Source organism: Strigops habroptila, chromosome 5 (genome assembly GCF_004027225.2).
Source record: "Strigops habroptila isolate Jane chromosome 5, bStrHab1.2.pri, whole genome shotgun sequence".
Taxonomy (NCBI): domain Eukaryota; kingdom Metazoa; phylum Chordata; class Aves; order Psittaciformes; family Psittacidae; genus Strigops; species Strigops habroptila.
In genome coordinates this window covers 5,418,260-5,439,074 of record NC_044281.2, presented here as the reverse complement: position 1 = coordinate 5,439,074, position 20,815 = coordinate 5,418,260, and the positions used below count along the sequence as shown (strand labels likewise).

The window sequence follows — 20,815 nt, the reverse complement described above, 5'->3', positions numbered from 1 at the left end:
GGGTCATTCCAGGCTTGGTGGCAGCATTAGGAAGCCCAACAGTGTGCCCACCTGCCCACATCTAGCCTGTTTCAAAGGCAGGATGGCCCATACCAACCCACTCCATTTGTCCCTCCCTTCAGTACTCTGTGGATCTTTGGATGTTATTCTTCCCCCTTTTTTGTACTGGCCTCTCGAGATATTAGTTTAAGAATCTCATGTTCTAGAACTTGATTGGATTTCAATGGTACAGTCTGATTTTCACCCTAAGCTTGGAAGAACATGCAGAATCCTTTGTTGCCACTAAGCTCTGCAATGTAGTCTTCACAACTGATGCAAATGGAATATCTAATTCAAGGGGTTTCTAATCCATATGTGTATTCCTGGGAGGCTCTCCATTATGTTGCTGCAAATGGAGAGTTGGATGGAGACATTGGAAAGGCTCAGAAGTGTGTTCATTGAATCCACGTTTACATTCAGAGGTGATGCAAGACGGTTGGTTTTGTTCCACACCAGGGTTCCTGATGTGCTTGTGTCCCAAGTTGTTTGATCTTAATATTTTCCATATTAAAAGGAATTATGTTGGATTTCCTACCTTGAAGGTCCTCTTCTGTATAAATGAACTCTTAACTCTTGCTTGGTTGCTCTTGTGGCTGGCTGTAGGGATGTTGTGGATCCAACCTGGCCTTGAACACTGCCAGGGATGGGGCAGCCACAGCTTCTCTGGGAAAAGTCTGTGCCAGCGCCTCAGCACCCTCACAGGGAAGAGCTTCTGCCTCAGAGCTCATCTCAATCTCCCCTCTGGCAGGTTAAAGCCATTCCCCTTGGCCTGTCCTTACAGGCCCTTGTCCAAAGCCCTTCACAGGGAAGAACTTCTTCCTAAGATCTAATCTAAATCTCCTGGTGGCAGGGGCTGGGAAGATGCTGTTTACTCCAACTTCACAAACTCAGGGGTTTGAGGCAGTTACTTCTTAGGGAAGACTCAAGAAAATCCTCACACCAAAAACCTGTGGGTTATGGAAATGTAGTTACTGAGTAGGATTTCAGCAGTGTCCTCCTTCATTTTCTGTAGCAGGATAAAGGATGGAAGTGGTGATCACCATTTGAGGAAGGCGTAGGACTTAACGGAGGGGAAAGATCTGGATTGCTTTTAGGACGTATAGTTGGTAGGGAAATTGCAATAGGGAATCGAGAAGGCATTTTAAAACTGAATACACTGCCTGCTTGTAATGAAGCCTTGTTAAAGAATAGTTGAGCACAGCAAGGTGGAAACCCTCTTTTGTTCTAACTGTGCTGACAGTGTGTTTAAACTACTTTCCAGTCTGCTAAGCTGCGCAAGCTGCCGCCCTTCCTCACCATCTCCCTCCTGAGGTTTAACTTTGACTTTGAGAAGTGTGAGCGATACAAGGAGACGAGCTGCTACACGTTCCCCAGCCAGATAAACCTGAGGCCTTTCTGTGAGCAGGTTTGTACTGTTACACTTGTTGAAGTTTCTATATAGAATCATAGAATCAACCATGTTGGAAAAGACCTTTAAGCTCATCCAGTCCAACCTTTCCCCAGTACTGCCAAGGCCACCACTAACCCATTGCACTGAGGGCCTCATCTACATGGTGTGTGAACACTTGCAGGGACGGTGACTCCAGCACTGCCCTGGGCAGCCTGTTCCAATGCCTGAGCACCCTTTGGGGAAGGAATTGTTCCTCCTCTCCATCTAAACCTCCCCTGGTGCAGCTTGAGGCCGTTTCCTCTTGTCCCATCCCTTGTTCCTTGGGAGCAGAGACCAGCCCCCTCCTGGCTCCATCCTCCTGTCAGGCAGTTGTAGAGAGCGATAAGGTCCCCCCTGAGCCTTCTCTTCTCCAGACTAACCCCCCGCAGGTCCCTCAGCTGTTCCTCATCACACTTGTGCTCCAGGCCCTGCACCAGCTCCGGTGCCCTTCTCTGGCCCCACTCCAGCACCTCAATGTCTCTCTTGTAGTGAGGGGCCCAGAACTGAACACAGGATTCGAGGTGCAGCCTCACCAGTGCCTGGCACAGGGGGATGATCTCTTCCCTGACCCTGCTGCCACACTGGTGCTGATCCAGGCCAGGATGCCTTTGGCCTTCTTGGCTGCCTGGGCACAAGCTGCTCATGTTCAGTTGCCATCAACCAGCACCCCCAGGTCCTTTTCCCCCGAGCAGCTTTCCAGCCACTCATCATAGAATGGTTCAAGTTGGAAACGACCTTAAGCTCACCCAGTCCTAACCCCCTGCCATGGGCAGAGACATCTTCCAGTAGACCAGGCTGCTCCAAGCCCCGTCCAACCTGGACTGCACACCCAGCGCTGCCGACACAGCTCTCGGCACAGGCTAGGCTCCTGCACCCACCACACCAAGCCCCGTGGCCCCTGTCTCCCTCCCCACCGCCGCTGCCCACCACCCTGCACCTATACCCCGGCCAAGGTCAAGTTCTCTTTTAGTTGGCATTTTGTCAGGGAAAGGTATTTGAGAAACTTTGTGGGCTTCTCCTCTGTCCTTAATTCTAAATTTTTGAAATTCCGGTTAGTTTTCAAAAGGCCACTTTCTGGTTGAGTGGGAAGTACCTTGTAGCTACGTGAGGGGAAAGGGTGTAATCATTACCTAGAGCTTAATCCGACATTCTCTTGAAAGGAAGATTATCACCTGGAAATGAAATCCAGTTGCTTTTTGTACTGCCATTGTCTGATAACAGCATGGAGAAATTTAGCTATATTTTAATATGGTTAATGTGCCTGGAGTTAGCAAATTTTTCTGAAGGATCTGTCTTTGCATCATATCTCTGTATTTTGATTATAAATAGAGCTACACTGTTGCTTGTTGACAATTTTTGATCCCTAAAATACATAAAGAATGTACTTAATGGAGGCACTGGTATTGAAAAAGACGTTTTCCCACTGGCATGTTGCAGGGCAAGCTTGGAAAGTTCTCAGTGTTTGCATTTGAGGAAGGTCTCCCTCCCTCCCATGTGCTTTGTGTATTTAAACGTGTTGCTTGTTTTTCTCTAATCTGTTCAACAAAATAAGCCTGGTTTAGAACAAACAACTTGAGGTATTCCATTCTTCGCAGCAATATGTCATTGTTTTAAACCTTGAATTTCCAGTCTTGTTCAGAATCATGCTTAGAAGGTTGCTTAAAAAGCCTGTGTCTTGGTCCGTGGTTTGTGTCAGTCCATACTTGTGTTCCTCAGTGCTGAAAAGCCATTTCAATCTCTGCACCTGCAAATGCACCTTGAGAAATAACCTGAAGCGATGCTGATGGTGTAAAACTGGCCTTGTGTGAAAGACTTACTGATGTGTTATTGTTACTATTATTGTTTTTCTTTTTAAAGACTGAAATGGATGATTCAGAGTACATGTATGAGCTCTTCTCTGTTATTATACATAAAGGTGGCTGCTATGGAGGACACTATCATGTTTATGTCAGAGATGTGGATGAACTAGGAAACTGGCAGTTACAAGTAAGTCCTAAAGGTTTTTTCTACCTTGCTTGATACGTCTCATGTTTCAGAAAAGCATGAAGAGGTAATGGATGAAATGTACACCCAAATAATTAATATTTGAGTGAGGCATTTGGTCTCTTCCCTCATGGAGAAGGCTCATTTTCCACAGTACACGATGTCTATCAAGATTTTGTAGCAAACTGTAGCTTTCTGATTTGCTGAACCGTCTCACATAGTAATCATAGGATCCCAGAGTGGTTTGGGTTGGAATAGACCTTAAAGCTCATCCAGTTCCAACTGCCTGCCACGGGCAGGGACACCTTCCGCTAGAGCAGGTTGCTCCAAGCCCCTGTGTCCAACCTGGCCTTGAACACTGCCAGGGATGGGGCAGCCACAGCTTCTCTGGGAAAAGTCTGTGCCAGCACCTCAGCACCCTCACAGGGAAGAACTTCTGCCGAAGATCTATCCTGAACTTCCCCTGTTTCAGTTTGAACCCATCACCCCTTGTCCTATCGCTGCAGTCCCTGATGAAGAGTCCCTCTCTGCATCCTTGTAGCCCCCTTCAGACACTGGAAGCTGCTCTGAGGTCTCCACGCAGCTTCTCTTCTCCAGGCTGAACAGCCCCAATGTTCTCAGCGTGTGTCCATATGGGAGGTGCTCCAGCCCCTGATCATCCTCGTGGCCTCCTCTGGACTTGCTGCAACAGCTCCAGGTCCTTTTTACGTTGAGGACACCAGAGCTGCACACAGTGCTGCAAATGGGGTCTTGTTCTCAGGCTCACTATTTCTTTCCCACGTGAATTCCTATGTGTGCTCAAGACGAGCACGGTTATTGTAGTGGATGTCTCCAGATGGCTCTTTGTAAATACCACAGATGGCTTTTTTTGTTTAAGAGAATAAAAATAAATTCTGAATGCCAGTGTTCAGTCCATAGCAGGTGGCAGAGGCAGCTTATCACAACTTCTTCCCACTCTGAAATTGTGTCTGCTAACTTTAATACAGACTATAATCAAACCCCACTGCTTGCATGTGAAACAACAGTATTTGTGAGTCCCTTCTTTTTCTTTTACAGGAAGAAGAGGATAAGGTGATCGAAGATAAGGCTGCAAGAGATACTGAAAATGCCAAAGAAACAGAAAATCCATTGGCAGTCTTAAAAGGGATTTTATCAGAGGTATGGTATGTAAAGAGTTTATTCCTTTGATTTTGATATTGGGGAACCTCGAAGGTGGTGGTAGCGTATGCAAAAGTGGGCAGGTTTAAGTGTACAGAACTCTTCTGAACAGTGTGGAGCATATAAAACTTGTAACTTAACCTGCCTTAGTGCTAATAAGTGGTTCTTCATGCACTAAAGGGCCCTTTTTGAGTATTTCTCAAGTGCTTACTTAAGCTGTTGTCAAAGGTGATGTGACATTGGCTTATTGACAAACAGGACTGAGTGAAGCCCTTCAGAATCAGATACTTGTGTTGATCCCTTGGCTTTGGTAGCCTTTGTTCTCCTCATTTTCAATTATTTTTTTTTTGTAGGAAGAATCTAAACAAATTCCTGTGGATCAATTGGGGCAGAAATTACTGGAGAAAAAAGGGGTGTCCTGGAATAAGAAGTACCGAAAGCAGTATGGACCATTGCGAAAGGTACTGTGCACGTATGTGAGTTTGTTTTGTACTGTTAAGATCACTTTCCATTTCTGTTCCTATTTAAGTAGTCAGTAGAATAATTGCAAGTGCTGGTCCTTGGGCTAGCAAGGTAGAGCATGTGTAAAAGAGGTCCCTCTATTCTGCTCTCATGGGACCCCACTTGCAGCACCGTGTGCAGTTCTGGTGTCCCCAACATAAGAAGGACGTGGAGTTGTTGGAGCAAGTCCAGAGGAGGCCACAAGGATGATCAGGCGCTGGAGCCCCTCCCATATGGAGACACGCTGAGAACATTGGAGCTGTTCAGCCTGGAGAAGAGAAGCTGTGTGGAGACCTCAGAGCAGCTTCCAGTGTCTGAAGGGGGGTACAAGGATGCAGAGAGGGACTCTTCATCAGGGACTGCAGCGATAGGACAAGGGGTGATGGGTTCAAACTGAAACAGGGGAAGTTCAGGTTAGATCTTCGGCAGAAATTCTTCCCTGTGATGGTGCTGAGGCGCTGGCACAGACTTTTCCCAGAGAAGCTGTGGCTGCCCCATCCCTGGCAGTGTTCAAGGCTGGGTTGGACACAGGGGCTTGGAGCAACCTGCTCTAGCGGAAGGTGTCCCTGCCTGTGGCAGGCAGTTGGAACTGGATGAGCTTTAAGGTCCTTTCCAACCCAGACCAGGCTGGGATTCTGTGAAATACATGTGGAAGCATCAGAAACCCAAATTTGAAGTGGTGGGGTTTGTGTCTCAATTTGAGGATGAATCAGATGAAGTAGATAATGCAGGCTGCTTGTATTGAAAACCAGGTTTCTTTTTCATCTTGCTTTTGCTTTTGTTTTAGTATTTGCAGAATCATCCTCAGATATTCCAGTTCAGTCCTGATGAAAACAAGGTTGGTCTGAGGGAAATACACAAGCTCACGTTTAAGTCAGATTTTCAAGGCCAAGATCTCCAAAGCCCTCCTCAGAAGAATGATGTCCAGTGGGATTCAGAAAAAAACCCTCCAAGGCTAAAGGACAGTTCTGCTGGTTGTCATTGGTTTGATCTGAATGATTCCAAAGTCCAGCCAATCAAAGAAAAGGATATTGAGAAACAATTTGAGGGGAAAGAGAGTGCCTACATGCTGTTTTATCGCAAATCTCAGTTAAAAAGACCAGCTGAAGGTACACAAAGCTCATCTTGATATTCTGGGGGCTTCCTTCATTGGCAGTTTGTTTTCGGGAGGGCAAAGGCTGTTGGACATTTCAGTGCTTTGCAAGAACTGAAGATAGAGATTTCCTTCTAGTGATCATTTGCAGAAAGGGTTAACTGAAGAATACAAGGTTACCTCCAAGGAGGTGGTGACCAATTAGTTGGCCGTAGCTGACTTTAAGCCAGGTTGGACAGGGCTTGAAGCAACCTGCTCTAATGGAAGGTGTCCCTGCCATGGGCAGGAACTAGATGAGCTTTAAGATCCTTTCCAACCCAAGCCATTCTAGGATTCTAACATGTCTTTCTGAAACAAATATAAGGTGTTGCTAACAGCGTTCATGTATCTGTTTCCCTTAAGGAAAAATTGCTGGGATGAAGTAAAAGCGCTTGTTTGTATCATCTTGTAGTTTAATTTTCTCTGTTAGGAAAGGATGCAAAGTTATTGCTCTGAATTTTCAATGATTACCATACTGTAATGTCTCATCTTGATCAGTTGTTTGCCAAAACACATGTCAAGCAGCTGAGGTCCAACTAACCTATGGTATCTGTTGCAGCAAGAGGAAATCCGAGGTACAAAATACCCACACATCTTCTGAATGAAATGAATGCTGCTAATACTGAGCTGCAAAAAAAGAGGTATATTAATGTAACTGTACCAATCTCTTGAACACCATTCTTAATCTGCAAATCTCCAAAGGGACTTAAATTGAATGAAACTCAGAGTAGAGCCAGATGGAAGAGGGGAGATTGAGATGAGCTCTTAGGCAGAAGCTCTTCTCTGTGAGGGTGCTGAGGCGCTGGCACAGACTTTTCCCAGAGAAGCTGTGGCTGCCCCATCCCTGGCAGTGTTCAAGGCCAGGTTGGACACAGGGGCTTGGAGCAACCTGCTCTAGTGGAAGGTGTCCCTGCCCGTGGCAGGGGGTTGGAACTGGAGGAGCTTTAAGCTCCCTTCAACACAAACCAGTCTGGGATTCTACAAGGATATAGATATAAAGAGGAAGACATGGCAGTGTCTGTCCTGAATCAATGTCACTGCAGTTTTTCTGTCTCTGCCTTTCAACAGAGTACTGATCTGGAAAACAGTCTGAAAAACCCTACAATCTCCACATCCCTAAAGATGAAGTTTGTCATTCTGTTTAGAAATGTTGACTAAGTTGTAGAACTACCCAGAACATACTGTTAGAGTGCTTATGTGGAGGATGTCTCTGTATTATACGTCGTGTTTGCACACCTCTTGAAGAAGGGCAGAACGTGACAGTCAGTTTAGCCATGATGGTGTCAGTTCCAGGCCACAGAAGCATCTCTGAGATAAGGCAGCCATTTGTTGGGGTTAAATTCTCTGCCTTACTCTTGTGTTCCTCTTCCAAAGAGTGGAATGTGACTCGGCCAACAACGGCATGGATTTACACCTCCACTTGAGCTCGTGTTATATGTTTCACAACGGGGCTTTGCACCCTGCACTTACTTGGAAAGAGAGTGTTGTGGATTTGACTATTGATAGAAGGAAAACACTAGGAGACCTTCGGCAATCAGTATTCCAGGTATTTGCTGTGTTAAATGAACTCAAATTCTTAGTTTTTACTTGGGCCACAATTTTTATCTCATTGAGAAGTGAGAGACCTCACTTAGAGTATTGTGTACAGTTGTGGTGTCCTCAACATAAAAAGGACATGGAGCTGTTGGAGCAAGTCCAGAGGAGGCCACGAGGATGATCAGGGGCTGGAGCACCTCCCGTATGAAGTCAAGCTGAGAACATTGGGGCTGTTGAGCCTGGAGAAGAGAAGCTGCGTGGAGACCTCAGAGCAGCTTCCAGTGTCTGAAGGGGGCTACAAGGATGCTGGAGAGGGACCTTCATCAGGGACTGTAGCAATAGGACAAGGGGTGATGTGTTCAAACTGAAACAGGGGAAGTTCAGGATAGATCTTCGGCAGAAGCTCTTCCCTGTGAGGGTGCTGAGGCGCTGGCACAGACTTTTCCCAGAGAAGCTGTGGCTGCCCCATCCCTGGCAATGTTCAAGGCCGGGTTGGACACAGGGGCTTGGAGCAACCTGCTCTAGTGGAAGGTGTCCCTGCCCGTGGCAGGGGGTTGGAGCTGGATGATCTTAAGGTCCTTTCCAACCTCAAACCAGTCTGTGATTCTAAGTTTTCAACAGTAAAGGTAGTTTGAGGGGACTAAAAGCCCCTGTAGGTTTACGCAGATGGAAACATTGGTTTGAGGTGTGTTCTTGAAGTATTGATAAAGCCATAAAATTCATGAAACTTTTAACTATGTGGACTTTAAAACTCTAAGAATGATTTACATTTGGGCCACATGGGCATGAATTGGCATGTTACATGCTTGTTCTGAACATTTCAGGTTGACAGATTTATCTTTGTCTTTTCAAGGAGCCAGCTGGCCTTAAGAGGAAGTAACCAAGAGTAGTTTAGAAAACAGAAAATGAGTTAAAAGCAATATGTACCTATTGAATGTGGTATCTTTGCATTTATTCTCTGGAATATGACAATTTATACAATACTTTTGCATAGATATTTCCACCAAAGCTAACTCAGTGTCAGGAAACACTGGTTGCTTTCCTTGTACCTCCCAATCTGGTTAATGTCCACTTGAAACTTTACTTTTGTCTCTCTGGTGACAGGTCTGGAAGGCCAAGTCCTAAATGCTTGACTGTTTCCTGCGTTCCTGGCCCAGTTGAGATAAATCTCTGTGACTTGTTACTCGTCACCCAGTGAGCTTGGTAGCCAGACTGCAGCAGTGCTCAGCAGAGTTGTAATGCTGAGTGCTGTGAGTTATTGCTTGCTGGTGGTTTATTTCTTTGACTGTTTTTATTCTTCCTAATTAGATGTTGGAATCTTGGGAAGGAGACATGGTTCTCAGTATTGCCAAGCCTTTACCGGCAGGACTGCACCTTTACCAGATCCTTGATGGTAAGACTAATACAGGCAAGGCTCCCATGTTATTTACATGCTGTATTTCTGCAGACATTGAGCATTTCATGTGTAAAACAGCTTGGAGATGTGTATTAATGGACTTTGAGTCTTCAAACTCAAACTTATGTGCAAGTCCACTGCAGTTATGTTATTTAGGACACTCTTGTTAGTGAAATGAAGGGGTTTGAGACTCGGTTGTATGTAGTCTTTGTTGTGAAGTACAGTAAGATTGTGGATCTTATTCAAGTTAAACGTACTTGCTGACAAAAATAGCAGTTGTGTATTTTGACCTTGATTTGCTTAGCAATGTTTGCTTTCATAGTATTTACCTAGTAGGTGTTTGCCTAGTAGGTAAATACTCTGCCTAGTAGGTAAATACTCCACCTAGTAGGTGGAGAAGATAAAAGAGGAGCCGGGGTGAAATCGAAGCGTAGGTTAGACTTAAGCTGAAGTAGCAATTCTGTAAAGGAACATGCTTACATGAGGAGTACATTATTGAGTAGTTAGGATTTTAAAAAGCATGAGTTCTCTCTCTAGTTTTGCACTGTTATGCAATTCCAAGGGTTTGTCTTCAAAAGCCATTTTAATATTTTATAGTCCTTTTACCTGTTCCAGAAAATGAGGGTTCTACCAGCACATAATCCAACTTCCCCTGGTGGTGACTTCAAAATGGAGAGGCACTCATAGCTGCTGTCAGTATTCCTCCACGTGCTAGTATGGTTCTTTAAATGACAATCTGAATCTGACTTTACCTCTTTACTTGGTGAGAATGCTGTAGGGGTGTTTACCTGCTTGTGGGGCCCTTGCTACATGAGTGAACCCTAACTTAGCCACCATAAATTCTGACAACACAAGCTTTTGTACTGATACGCTTGAGCCAGAGTAGAATGTGCCACTATATTTCAGTTCACCAGCTGACCCTGCTTATCTGTTTTGTGGGGGGCAAGAACTTGATGATTTGCTCCTTTTTAGGAGATGAGCTGACACTGGATGGCATTGGGCTGGCTGATGGAGCAGATGTCTTTGTGTGGAATGGGAAAGAGGTAAAAGAATCAAATACCCTCTCTGCTTACCTGTTCTTAAGAGATAAGGTGTAGGTACCCGCTGCCAGTTACATCAGAGGATGTTCTGAAAACATCTGGTGCCTCTTGGACAGAGATTAGTTGGATGGTTGATAGTAATGCAATAACAAAAACTTATGCCCTGTAGTGAATTCTTTACTATGGGAGTGCTGAGGCGCTGGCACAGACTTTTCCCAGAGAAGCTGTGGCTGCCCCGTCCCTGGCAGTGTTCAAGGCCAGGTTGGACACAGGGGCTTGGAGCAACCTGCTCTAGTGGAAGGTGTCCCTGCCTGGGGCAGGGGGTTGGAACTGGATGAGCTTTAAGGTCCCTTCAACACAAACCAGGCTGGGATTCTATGATTTCACATATAAAGTGAGGCCTGTTAATGATTACTTCTATGCATGATCTCCCTGAAATACTGCACTACTTTTCTACTGTTGCAAATTCCTTTTAATAGTAAGGCTTCTGCTTGACTTTCAAATGCTTGTAGTAGAGCATTTTGTCCTATCTCTGTAATGGGAGAAAAATGTTAGATCTAATAAAATATTGGATCTAGATCATGCTTTGCTGAGAAAGGTTGGACCAGATGATCCTTGAGGTCCCTTCCAGCCTGGTATTCTATGATTCTAAAGTTCTGTGATACTTTTAAAGGACTTCTGTTGTAGAAATACATGTTTTCTTTCTGATCTATCAAAAACCCCCTAACAAAACCCAGCCCCAAACCAAAAGAAAACATTTAGTAAGAGTCATTCTTCTTTTGGTTGTACTTATGGTACGCTCTTCACTACTTCAGCTTCCGGCTGGATTAAATTGTCTTCTGCAAGGAACTATATTCCTTGCCTAAGTTGAGTATCAGGAAGGCCAGATTTTGAAGTTGAACTCCCTTGATCTGCCTCAGTCACAGTTTTGGGTAGTTCTTTAATATCCTGAAGGGCTGAATTCCTCTGGTTTTAATCTGATGGAGGCCAAATATTTCCCAGCTACTGTTAGCAGTATATTTATTTACATGCAGACTTGGAACAGACCTTAGCATTACGCTTTCTCTTCCCAACACCTCGGAGTTATTCCAGTTGTTTGTTCAGTAGGCATTTGGTCAAAGGTGGTTTGTTTCTAACGAGGAGAGAAGGTCCATCTTTTTCCTCTCAATAATTATTTATTGCTGTCCAGCCTCTTCTGTATTGTGTTGATCCCCACAGCTTGAATCTTGCATTGCTTTCTTCAGGTTGGTGGCACGAAGGTGATGACAGGCCCTGATCATGAACCTGTGGTCATAAACGTTCTTCGTTTAGCGGAGTACAACGAGGGAGGGAAGGGTCAGCACTTCACAGAGTCACAGCACGTCTTTTCCTGCAGCACAAAACTGGGTGAGCTGCACAGAGCCTTAGCACCATCCGGAGGAATCATTCTAAAGAACCTCTCGGGACCAGAGAAAGAAGCTAAAAACTGGGAAGTTCTTCTGGAAGAAGATATGAACAGAACAGTCAGAAGTGTTGGTCTGACGGATGGATGCTCAGTACTCATCTTAGACAGCCATGACCAGAGGTAGCCGTTTGAATTGCATGTATAATTCAGGAAAACAGCAATTTTGGCAAAATCTGTTTAATTCAAATTATGCCAGCCATGATACATTCTTTTACTTGTCACTCTGAGCTTTTTAGTTCAAGATAATGTACTCGTAAGTTTTGGAGATCAGGTACTTACTAACTCTTAACTATTTCTTTGCTCTTGAAGTGCAGATTCAGTCATATCCTTTAACTTACACTTGTAAAGGGAAAAACTTGGTGAGAACAACTTGTGTACTGGCACATCTTGGCATACCCTCAATTCCTGAGGTTTGAATTGGGTGGTTGTCCAAGGGTCTTAGTGGGAGGAGAGAACAGAGCTATAGCAGAAGCAACTTTGCTGAATCTCCGAGTTGAATCTAAAGATGCCCAGGTATCTGGTCTCATTTCACTTCCCAGTGCATAATCCTTAGGTTAATTCCCATTTTCAGAGACGTGTATGTGCTTGCTATATAAATTCTGACTTTCTAGTTGGAACAGTACTGAAAAATGGAGATTAAATCAAGCAGTGAGAGGTCGACCCCTCAGCTTTTGATGTTGGGATGCAGAAGATCTGCATCTTTTAGCTGCTTTGGAAGTGATGGCACTGAAGCACAGCTCCTCCTTGGCACCCTGGTTAGGTGACTTAGACTTTAAAGTACCTTCAGATATCAAGTCCCGTTGAAAGCCACTTACCAAAGCAGTGTTTATGGGTTTATTCAGTCCAGCCCAGAGGTGCCTGAATGCTGCCTGAGGCCTCTGACTCCTACTCTGTGAATGCCATTACTATTAATGACTTGGACATTATGGGTTTATTTGAGAGCTTTGCTATTCAATGATCTAGCCCAGAAAACAGGTGGATTTCCTGTCTTTCACCATCTTTTTACTGCTCATTTTTTATAGCTTCGTGAATGTGTCAAGTGGCAATTTGACTGCTTTTACATATGACATCAGCTGGCTCCAAGTGAAAAACTTCTGCAGAACAGGAGATGAAGAGAAACATGTTAAAATCACTGCCACTATAGAAACGGTAAGGAGTCACATTGGTCAGAGACATAACACAGGCTGTTTCCCAGGAAAACTTGGCCGGAGCACGTGGGCCAATTGAGGAGGAGTGGATTTAACCTTAGGGCTCGAGTTTTTCTGTGATGAAAATCATAGGCTCAACCAGGTTGGAAAAGACCTTTAATCTCATCAAGTCCAACCTTTCCCCAGCACTGCCAAGGCCACCACTAACCCATGGCACTGAGGGCCTCGGCTACACGGGGTGTGAACACTTGCAGGGACGGTGACTCCAGCACTGCCCTGAGCAGCCTGTTCCAATGCCTGAGCACCCTCTGGGGAAGGAATTATTCCTCCTCTCCATCTAAACCTCCCCTGGTGCAGCTTGAGGCCGTTTTCTCTTGTCCCATCCCATGTTCCTTGGGAGCAGAGAGTAGCCTCCTCCTGGCTCCATCCTCCTGTCAGGCGATTGCAGAGAGCGATAAGGCCCCCCCTGAGCCTTCTCTTCTCCACGCTAAACCCCCCAGGTCCCTCGACCGTTCCTCATCACACTTGTGCTCCAGGCCCTGCACCAGCTCCGGTGCCCTTCTCTGGTCCCGCTCCAGCACCTCAATGTCTCTCTTGTAGTGAGGGGCCCAGAACTGAACACAGGATTCGAGGTGCTATACTGTGCAACTCGGAGTTACAGTTACTGGGATACTTTGCATGCTGTGTAATGGGACTGTAATGCAGGTAGCTTAAACCAGTGCAGCTACATAACTGGGTTTTAGTGAGAAACAACATTCTTTTTAGACCATCCCGTAAGTGTATGTTTGGCGAGGCTATATCAGTAAAGCAGAAAAAGATAATGGAAGAGGAAGATATGGATTGAGAGCAGCCCTGAGGAGAAGGACTTGGGGTGTTGGGTGAGAAGAAGCTCCCCATTACCCAGCTTCAGTGTGCGCTTGAGCCCTGACCGACCCCGTGTGCTGGGCTGCACCCCCAGAGCGTGAGCAGCAGGTCAGGGAGGGGATTCTCCCCCTCTGCTGTGCTCTGGGGAGACCCCCCCTGCAGTCCTGATCCAGCTCTGGGGCAACAGCACAAGAGGGACATGGAGCTGCTGGGGCGAGGCCAGAGGAGGCCCCGGAGCTGCTGCGAGGGCTGGAGCAGCTCTGCTCTGGAGCCAGGCTGAGAGAGCCGGGCTGGGTCAGCCTGGAGAAGAGAAGGCTCCTGAAGGGGAGACCTTAGAGCAGCTCCAGTGCCTAAAGGGGCTCCAGGAAACCTGGAGAGGGGCTTTGGACAAGAGCCTGTAGGGACAGGACAAGGGGAATGGCTTTAAGCTGGAGACAGTGTGTATAGTGTTAGAAATAAATATATCCAGGACTCATTTCAGTTGAAGGCTGCATTTTGTGGGCTGGCATGTGAACAGCAGGTGTGTTACTGGCACTGTGCATTAGAGGTGTTAATACTGCTTTCTTTTAGGTGATGGCAGATATAAAAATGAAAGCTATACGGGAGCTTCAGCTTGAGGAGGAGCTGGGTAAGTGCTCAGCTGCTTTCCTTTTACATCTGATGATGTTAGAAAATCCATTGGTGTGAAGAGGTTTTGGGTTTGCTTTTGAAAAAAAGAGGGTATAGAAGTCTTAATTCATCTAATTCTGAATCAAATTGTTTTTTTTCTTAGCTTAGAAAATATCAATGGGTGCAAGACTTGATTAAATACATTTTATGAAGCTCTTCTTTTTCAGAAGGTGTTTGAGTAGGAATAATCATGTATGTTACTACAATATTATACTGAGCATTGAAGACTTATTCTTTGTAAGCTTATTCCTTTCTTTAAGACAATCCACTTTTCTTTCTTGAAAGTTGTTTTTGATGCCTTTACCTTTGGGAGCACTAGGTCAGTTTGTATTGAACAGCGTGTGGCTGACAACAGCTTCAGAGAGAAAAACCTTCACTGAAAGCATCATGACTAAGACTGTTCAAGAAGTCTTTAGGAATCTCTCTCCAGTTGGGCTTTTGATGTAATCCCTCCAGTGGGAGGCCTCAAAGATAACCCTGTTAATCCTAAAGTGTTATCTGTTTGAAGTTCTAAGCCATATTTCCTCCTTATTGAATTACTTACTATATTTCTCTCTTTCCTGCTTTTTTTGGTTCAGCAAATGCCAGCTGTCTGAGACCTGTCAGTGGAAATGGGAAACTTCTGTCTCCAGGTGAATTTAATCATTGTTCTGTAAAAAGTTCAATTGGGAAACTTAAAGCTTCCCTTTGTCCTTGCCTGGGAGAAGCACACACAGAACTCTGCTGAGTTCCAGTGTGTTTGGGTTTGTGGTTTTGTTTGGTGGTTGGGGTTTTTCCCTCAGTTTTCCTGTTCATTAGCAGTACCAATACAGTGCTAGAAGTCAAACTTTAATAGAATCATAGGATCCCAGACTAGTTTGTGCTGGAAGGGACCTTAAGATCATCCAGTTCCAACCCCTGCCACGGGCAGGGACACCTTCCACTAGAGCAGGTTGCTCCAAGCCCCTGTGTCCAACCTGGCCTTGAACACTGCCAGGGATGGGGCAGCCACAGCTTCTCTGGGAAAAGTCTGTGCCAGTGCCTCAGCACCCTCACAGGGAAGAGCTTCTGCCTAAGAGCTCATCTCCATCTCCCCTCTGGCAGGTTCAAGCCATTCCCCTTGTCCTGTCCCTCCAGGCCCTTGTCCAAAGTCCCTCTCCAGGTTTCCTATAACCCCTTTAGGCACTGGAGCTGCTCTGAGGTCTTCTGGAGCCTTCTCTTCTTTTTCTTGTATCCCTAGTGAGTAAAACTAGGGATGATCAGCATTCCTGCTTGTGTTTAATGACCACTGGCCATATGCTTCAAGACTGTGGGAATTAACATTAAGTTCTGTGTTCCATACTTAAACTGGAGTCTCTAAGTGATCTGCTTTGATTCATATTTAATACATTTACAGAGCAACTTCCTAGATGTTCCAGGAAGCAGTCATTGTTCCCTGTCTTCCTAACTTATATCTCCTGAAACAAAATGGTCTAAGTGTATCTGTCAAGAGTATTGATGCACAAGGCTGGGGTTTCAGAACAGCTTGAGCAGCAAGCTTGGGTCCTGTGGTGATGGAGGAAGCACTTTTAGGTTTCTCTTTACTATGAGAAGGTAGTTTATGGCTGTGGAGTCTGGAGCACGCTTAATAACATGTAATTGTTGTCTTTAACTCCTTAACTTGGACATACAGGGAAGGCAGAGTCACATCCTTCTCAGAGGAGCACATGAAAAGGGTCAGAGGCAGCAGACACAAGTTTCAGTGAGGGAAATTCCAGCTGGTATGGAGTGGGGAGAAGGGAATTCACACTGGGAGGCATCAATCAGTAGACAGGGAGTCCTGAGAGGCTGGTAGATACCCATCCGTGGAGCTGTTCAGTTTGACTGGGAAAAGCCCAGAGTCAACTGATCTGACTGCAGAACAGGGGTTTGGACCCCACAACCTGCAAAGATCCATTCCAATGTAAATGATTCTGTCAGCCCATATGCAAGGAGTGCTGGGGAGGAACCTTTACACAGATGTTGCTTTGATCTCATCATTGGAGGCTTACAGATGTGATGTCAACACTGTGGAAGTGAAGCGCTCTAAATAACGCTGAGCATTTTTATCTCACTCTAAAGAGCAGCATAATAGAATGGGTATTTTCAGGAAGCAGCAGATGATGATGGTGTTCTCTGTGGTTTTGTCCTTCCTGAAGTGCCTGAGGATTATACTGTCAAGGAAGCAGAACTGAAGATGGGAAGCTTGCTTGGGCTGTGTCATGGGAAAGCTCCAACCTCCACTCAGGTATAGTAGTAGTGTGACTGAAAAGAGTCTTGTGCTGCTTCTCTGCTTTGTTTAGAGTTCCCAATGTTTCGTGTACTCCTCATTTTACTCTCCTCCATGGTTGAAAATGGCATAGAAACAAATGCCCGGTGGCACTAAGAATTACACATTTCAACATGAAGGCTCTCACCACTTAGTTGCAGAAGGCCAAGAGCATATATGTGACCAGTTAATATAGCTCATGTGGGTAATGGTAAATCACTTTATCATTCACCTCTTCGTGCTTGTCCAACTCTTGTGCTCTGCTGTGCATATAAAGAGCACAAAGGAAGAAAAGGGGGATATTGCCCTTGATATCTACAAGTTGTAGATATGCAGGAGAAAAAGTAGATATGTATTTCTAAAGATCAGAGTGCATTTTCAGCAGACGTGCAGATGATTAATGAAGATCTATTTATGGCCATAACTCAATTGCGTGTGCTTCTCTGTACTGCTTGCATTGTTTGCTTTAGCTCCAAGGAGTTTCAGTGCTGTTTGACTGATGGCAGGAGTGCAATAGCTGCTATATGTGTGCAGTAGGGAATGTTACTTCACAGTATTTCCATACTGCAGTATGTGTTCTGATAGCTTATACTTGCATTTTCAGCTCTTCTTGTACTTTATTGTTGGGAGTGACCAAGTTGCAAGCCCTGAGATGGAGATAGTTGTGGAAGAGACCATCTCTGTCAAAGAAGTAAGTCTTGCTGCTTTGAAAAGCTTTTCTCATACCTGGCCCAGGTCTGCTTCTCCTGGAGAACTTTGCCTTAGCGTCTGCATCACTTTAGGTCACCAAGAGACACTGAGGCAAAGGAAGTGTTTCAACGCTAAAAGGCCTTGATCTTTTACTCACTAGTAAAGAGAGATGTTTGTTTTTTCCCCAAGAATGAACTCAGCCCAGCTGCTCTGTGCATGGCAGCCACTCCTTCTGTACACAGTAGTCCTCAGAATGATAACACACGCCTGGCACAGCCTGCCACAGTTCTCCTGTAGCTTATCAAACTCTGAATGCACACAACTGGAGTCAGGAGGAGCTGAGCATGGAGTGAAGGAAGCAGTTCTTGGTACTACCAATGCAGAGTTCTGGCACAGAGAGCTAATGTCGATGAGTAGTGACTGGGAAGTGTTGAGTTTGCACAATTGCTTTTGAAAAGGTGCATCTTCTAGCTCTGGGGCAGAATTTGTTCAAGTAAAGCAACAAACCAACAGCACAGATTTGGGTTTTTTTCCCTTAAAAAAGTTTGTAACAGCTGACTCACCTGCACAGCATTCCAGTGCCTAAAGGGGCTCCAGGAAACCTGGAGAGGGGCTTTGGACAAGGGCCTGTAGGGACAGGACAAGGGGAATGGCTTGAACCTGCCAGAGGGGAGACTGAGATGAGCTCTTAGGCAGAAGCTCTTCCCTGTGAGGGTGCTGAGGCACTGGCACAGACTTTTCCCAGAGAAGCTGTGGCTGCCCCATCCCTGGCAGTGTTCAAGGCCAGGTTGGACACAGGGGCTTGGAGCAACCTGCTCTAGTGGAAGGTGTCCCTGCCCGTGGCAGGGGTTGGAACTGGACGAGCTTTAAGGTCCCTTCCAACACAAACCACTCTGGCATTCTGTGTTAGTAATTTCTTGCCTGAAACCAATACTTGCAGGGTTTCATACATAGCTCCAGTAAAGCAGGTGTAATTGTATAGTTTTTAGGACTTGACCAGGAATCAGTTGCTCAGTCTTTGTTAGAACATTCCTGTATAGATTTGCTGAGAACTTTATTTCCCAACTTGTGAATTAAGTCAAGTCTCACCATATGTTTCTTTTATTTCAGTGTCTAAATTTAATGCTGGAAAAGTCTGGATTATCAGGTCAGTTGTGTTATTGTTTAATGATTTTTATAAAAGGAATTCCCAGATTTCTAAGACAGCTTTTGCTACCCTGAAACTTGGATCATTCAAACTTACGACTTGGATGTGTCATTGTAATGTGAGGAGGGGAGAGAATTATCACTCTCAGTCTTGCTCTGATAAAAGCTGGCTGTGCAATTGCTCTTGAAAAGCAGTTCCAAGCTCTCTATTTAATCAAAATATGGCAAAATCCACAGTTCCAAGACTATTGGCTTGGGAGCAGGTGGAGGTTTTTGGCTGCTTTGACAAGATTTTCTGTTCTAGTGGGAACCACTGCACGAGATTAACTGTAAAAAAACAACTTTTGGTTGCTTTGCAGACCCAAGTTATTCCAAATGAGATCAGTTGGGCTGTTACTTGGGAATCTGAGTGGTGGCAGTTACTTGTGGGAAGGTTGAGATGAGCTCTTAGGCAGAAGTTGTTCCTGGTGAGGGTGCTGAGGCGCTGGCACAGGGTGCCCAGAGAAGCTGTGGCTGCCCCATCCCTGGCAGTGTTCAAGGCCAGGTTGGACACAGAGGCTTGGAGCAACTTGCTCTAGTGGAAGGTGTCCCTGCCCGTGGCAGGGGGTTGGAGCTGGAGGAGCTTAAGGTCCTTCCCAATCCACTCTGTGATTGTTACTAAGCTTTTACATGAGGATTATGGAGGACATAGAGAGAGCACAAGCGTGACACCTGAATTTCCTGGCTGAACTTCTCTGTCCATTGATGTTGAGAGGGAGGAAGGAGAGAAGAGACTTGGAGTGGCATTGCATTCCAGCTTCCATTCTGAATACTCGTTGAATACTGAGTATGTGTTACAGTGGACTGATGGCTCCAAAAGCCATCAGAGTTCACCTGAAAGACATTACAATCAGAATACACATTGAGTAGCCCAGCTGAAAATGAAACATTGTGCTCTTATGTACATGTACGTATGAGCTGAAAAAGTTCAAGATGCTTTGAAATAAACTTCACCTTTTTCATTTCCCTACAGTGGAGGGTTCCTGCCAAGAAACAGTGCTTCTGGGTTTAGTGCTTTATTTTCTATGAGCAGTTTTGAACACTTTATTTATTCTTCCTGTCTCTGGTGCACTTTACATATAGGTGGTAAATGTAAAGTATTGTAGTTTCTGGACTACACCATCTCTTTATTTCTCCTGGTAGACAGTTGAAGAGGGGGAGTTGGATTTTCCTTACTGTGTGGTTTTCATTTTAGCAAGTCTGTCATTGATTTAAATGGTGAATTGGCATGAGAATTCCTTCACTTCCCTCTTCAAACAGGGAAACTATTGGATAGGTGAGGAAGAGACATTTCTGCAAGTAAGAGAAGGCCATTTCCAAAGAGCAAAGTGTTTCTAGGGCCTGGGGATGGACATGAAGGTGGTACTTCAGTCAGAGTTGTGGTTCAAACACAAAGAAGCACAAGAACCCCTTACCACTGATGGAGAGGTCTGTAATGGCTTGTTTTGAACCCCCATTCTTGGCTAATGCATTTCCCATCTGTATGTTTTTGGTAGGTGACAACTGGCACTTGAGAAGGATTGACTGGTGCTATGAAGCAGGGGAAGCATTGAGTCAGGAAGTAAGAGGATCCTCTTTTTGACTTGAATCATGCTGTGGTTGGTTTACTCCCACTTTTCTTTGGAGACTTTCCCTGGAGAGAGCTGCAGCACCACAAACCCGTGGTGGGTGTTTGCGTGCTACAGCAGCACAGACACTGCTGTATTCTCACAGCCCTTCTGAAGACGCTGTTGGGATACCTGTGGTGCAAATGGAAACCTTGGGCACCTGCCCCTTATGGTTAAGCCATATGCAGAGAGCTTTTTCTAAAGGCTTACTATGCATTAAAGGGATGTCTACTAAGAAGCATGAGGTGTCAGCTGGTGAGACGTGGAGTGCAAAGGAAATACACAGCTCAACAGGATGCTCTGGAAGGACTCCTGCAGAGCAGACTCCTGTAGGTGCAACATTCTGTGCTGCTGCAAAGCTGCCTCTGATTGATGGATGTTAGATCGATATTCGTGCTCTTTGGTGGACCTTTGGCATGCGTGGCTTAAGAACCCACCAACATCTGCTTTGGAAAACAAAGCCCAAGAACATGGAGACTTACAACTCTGTTGTGCTTTCTCTTCCTACAGAATGCCACTCTGAAGGAACTTAATGTTTGCAGAGGAGATACTTTGGTTATAACTGAAGGAAAGCTTCCACCAAAGGTAAAACCAGAGAGATTGTGTGCTGTAGTCACTTGGCAGTGGTTGGAGACTGGAATATGACAGTTACATCTCTTTTGTCCTCTTGCATGTCTTTAAAATACTTCAGTTGAAGAATTCTGGTTGACAATAATGAAGAATTATTG

At 45.2% G+C, this 20,815-nt stretch overlaps 1 protein-coding gene across 13 annotated transcripts in view; it reads left to right on the top strand.

Moving 5' to 3' along the window:
• The window catches only part of TRAF3IP1 (TRAF3 interacting protein 1), an 82,938-nt gene that overhangs the window by 8,996 nt on the left and 53,127 nt on the right, over positions 1-20,815 (top strand). For 11 of the 13 annotated variants that reach the window (XM_030485551.2, XM_030485558.1, XM_030485552.1 and 8 more), the window contains 18 exons: positions 1,301-1,444; positions 3,326-3,454; positions 4,508-4,609; positions 4,963-5,070; positions 5,898-6,219; positions 6,802-6,883; positions 7,617-7,788; positions 9,087-9,171; positions 10,147-10,217; positions 11,459-11,778; positions 12,681-12,807; positions 14,241-14,298; positions 14,918-14,971; positions 16,496-16,584; positions 17,210-17,296; positions 18,406-18,442; positions 19,977-20,041; positions 20,598-20,672. In XM_030485551.2, coding sequence (XP_030341411.1) covers positions 1,301-1,444; positions 3,326-3,454; positions 4,508-4,609; positions 4,963-5,070; positions 5,898-6,219; positions 6,802-6,883; positions 7,617-7,788; positions 9,087-9,171; positions 10,147-10,217; positions 11,459-11,778; positions 12,681-12,807; positions 14,241-14,298; positions 14,918-14,971; positions 16,496-16,584; positions 17,210-17,296; positions 18,406-18,442; positions 19,977-20,041; positions 20,598-20,672 — 2,127 coding nt within the window. The remainder of the gene's footprint in view (positions 1-1,300; positions 1,445-3,325; positions 3,455-4,507; positions 4,610-4,962; positions 5,071-5,897; positions 6,220-6,801; positions 6,884-7,616; positions 7,789-9,086; positions 9,172-10,146; positions 10,218-11,458; positions 11,779-12,680; positions 12,808-14,240; positions 14,299-14,917; positions 14,972-16,495; positions 16,585-17,209; positions 17,297-18,405; positions 18,443-19,976; positions 20,042-20,597; positions 20,673-20,815) is intronic. The other 2 variants (XM_030485560.2, XM_030485561.2) reach the window with 2 other exon arrangements.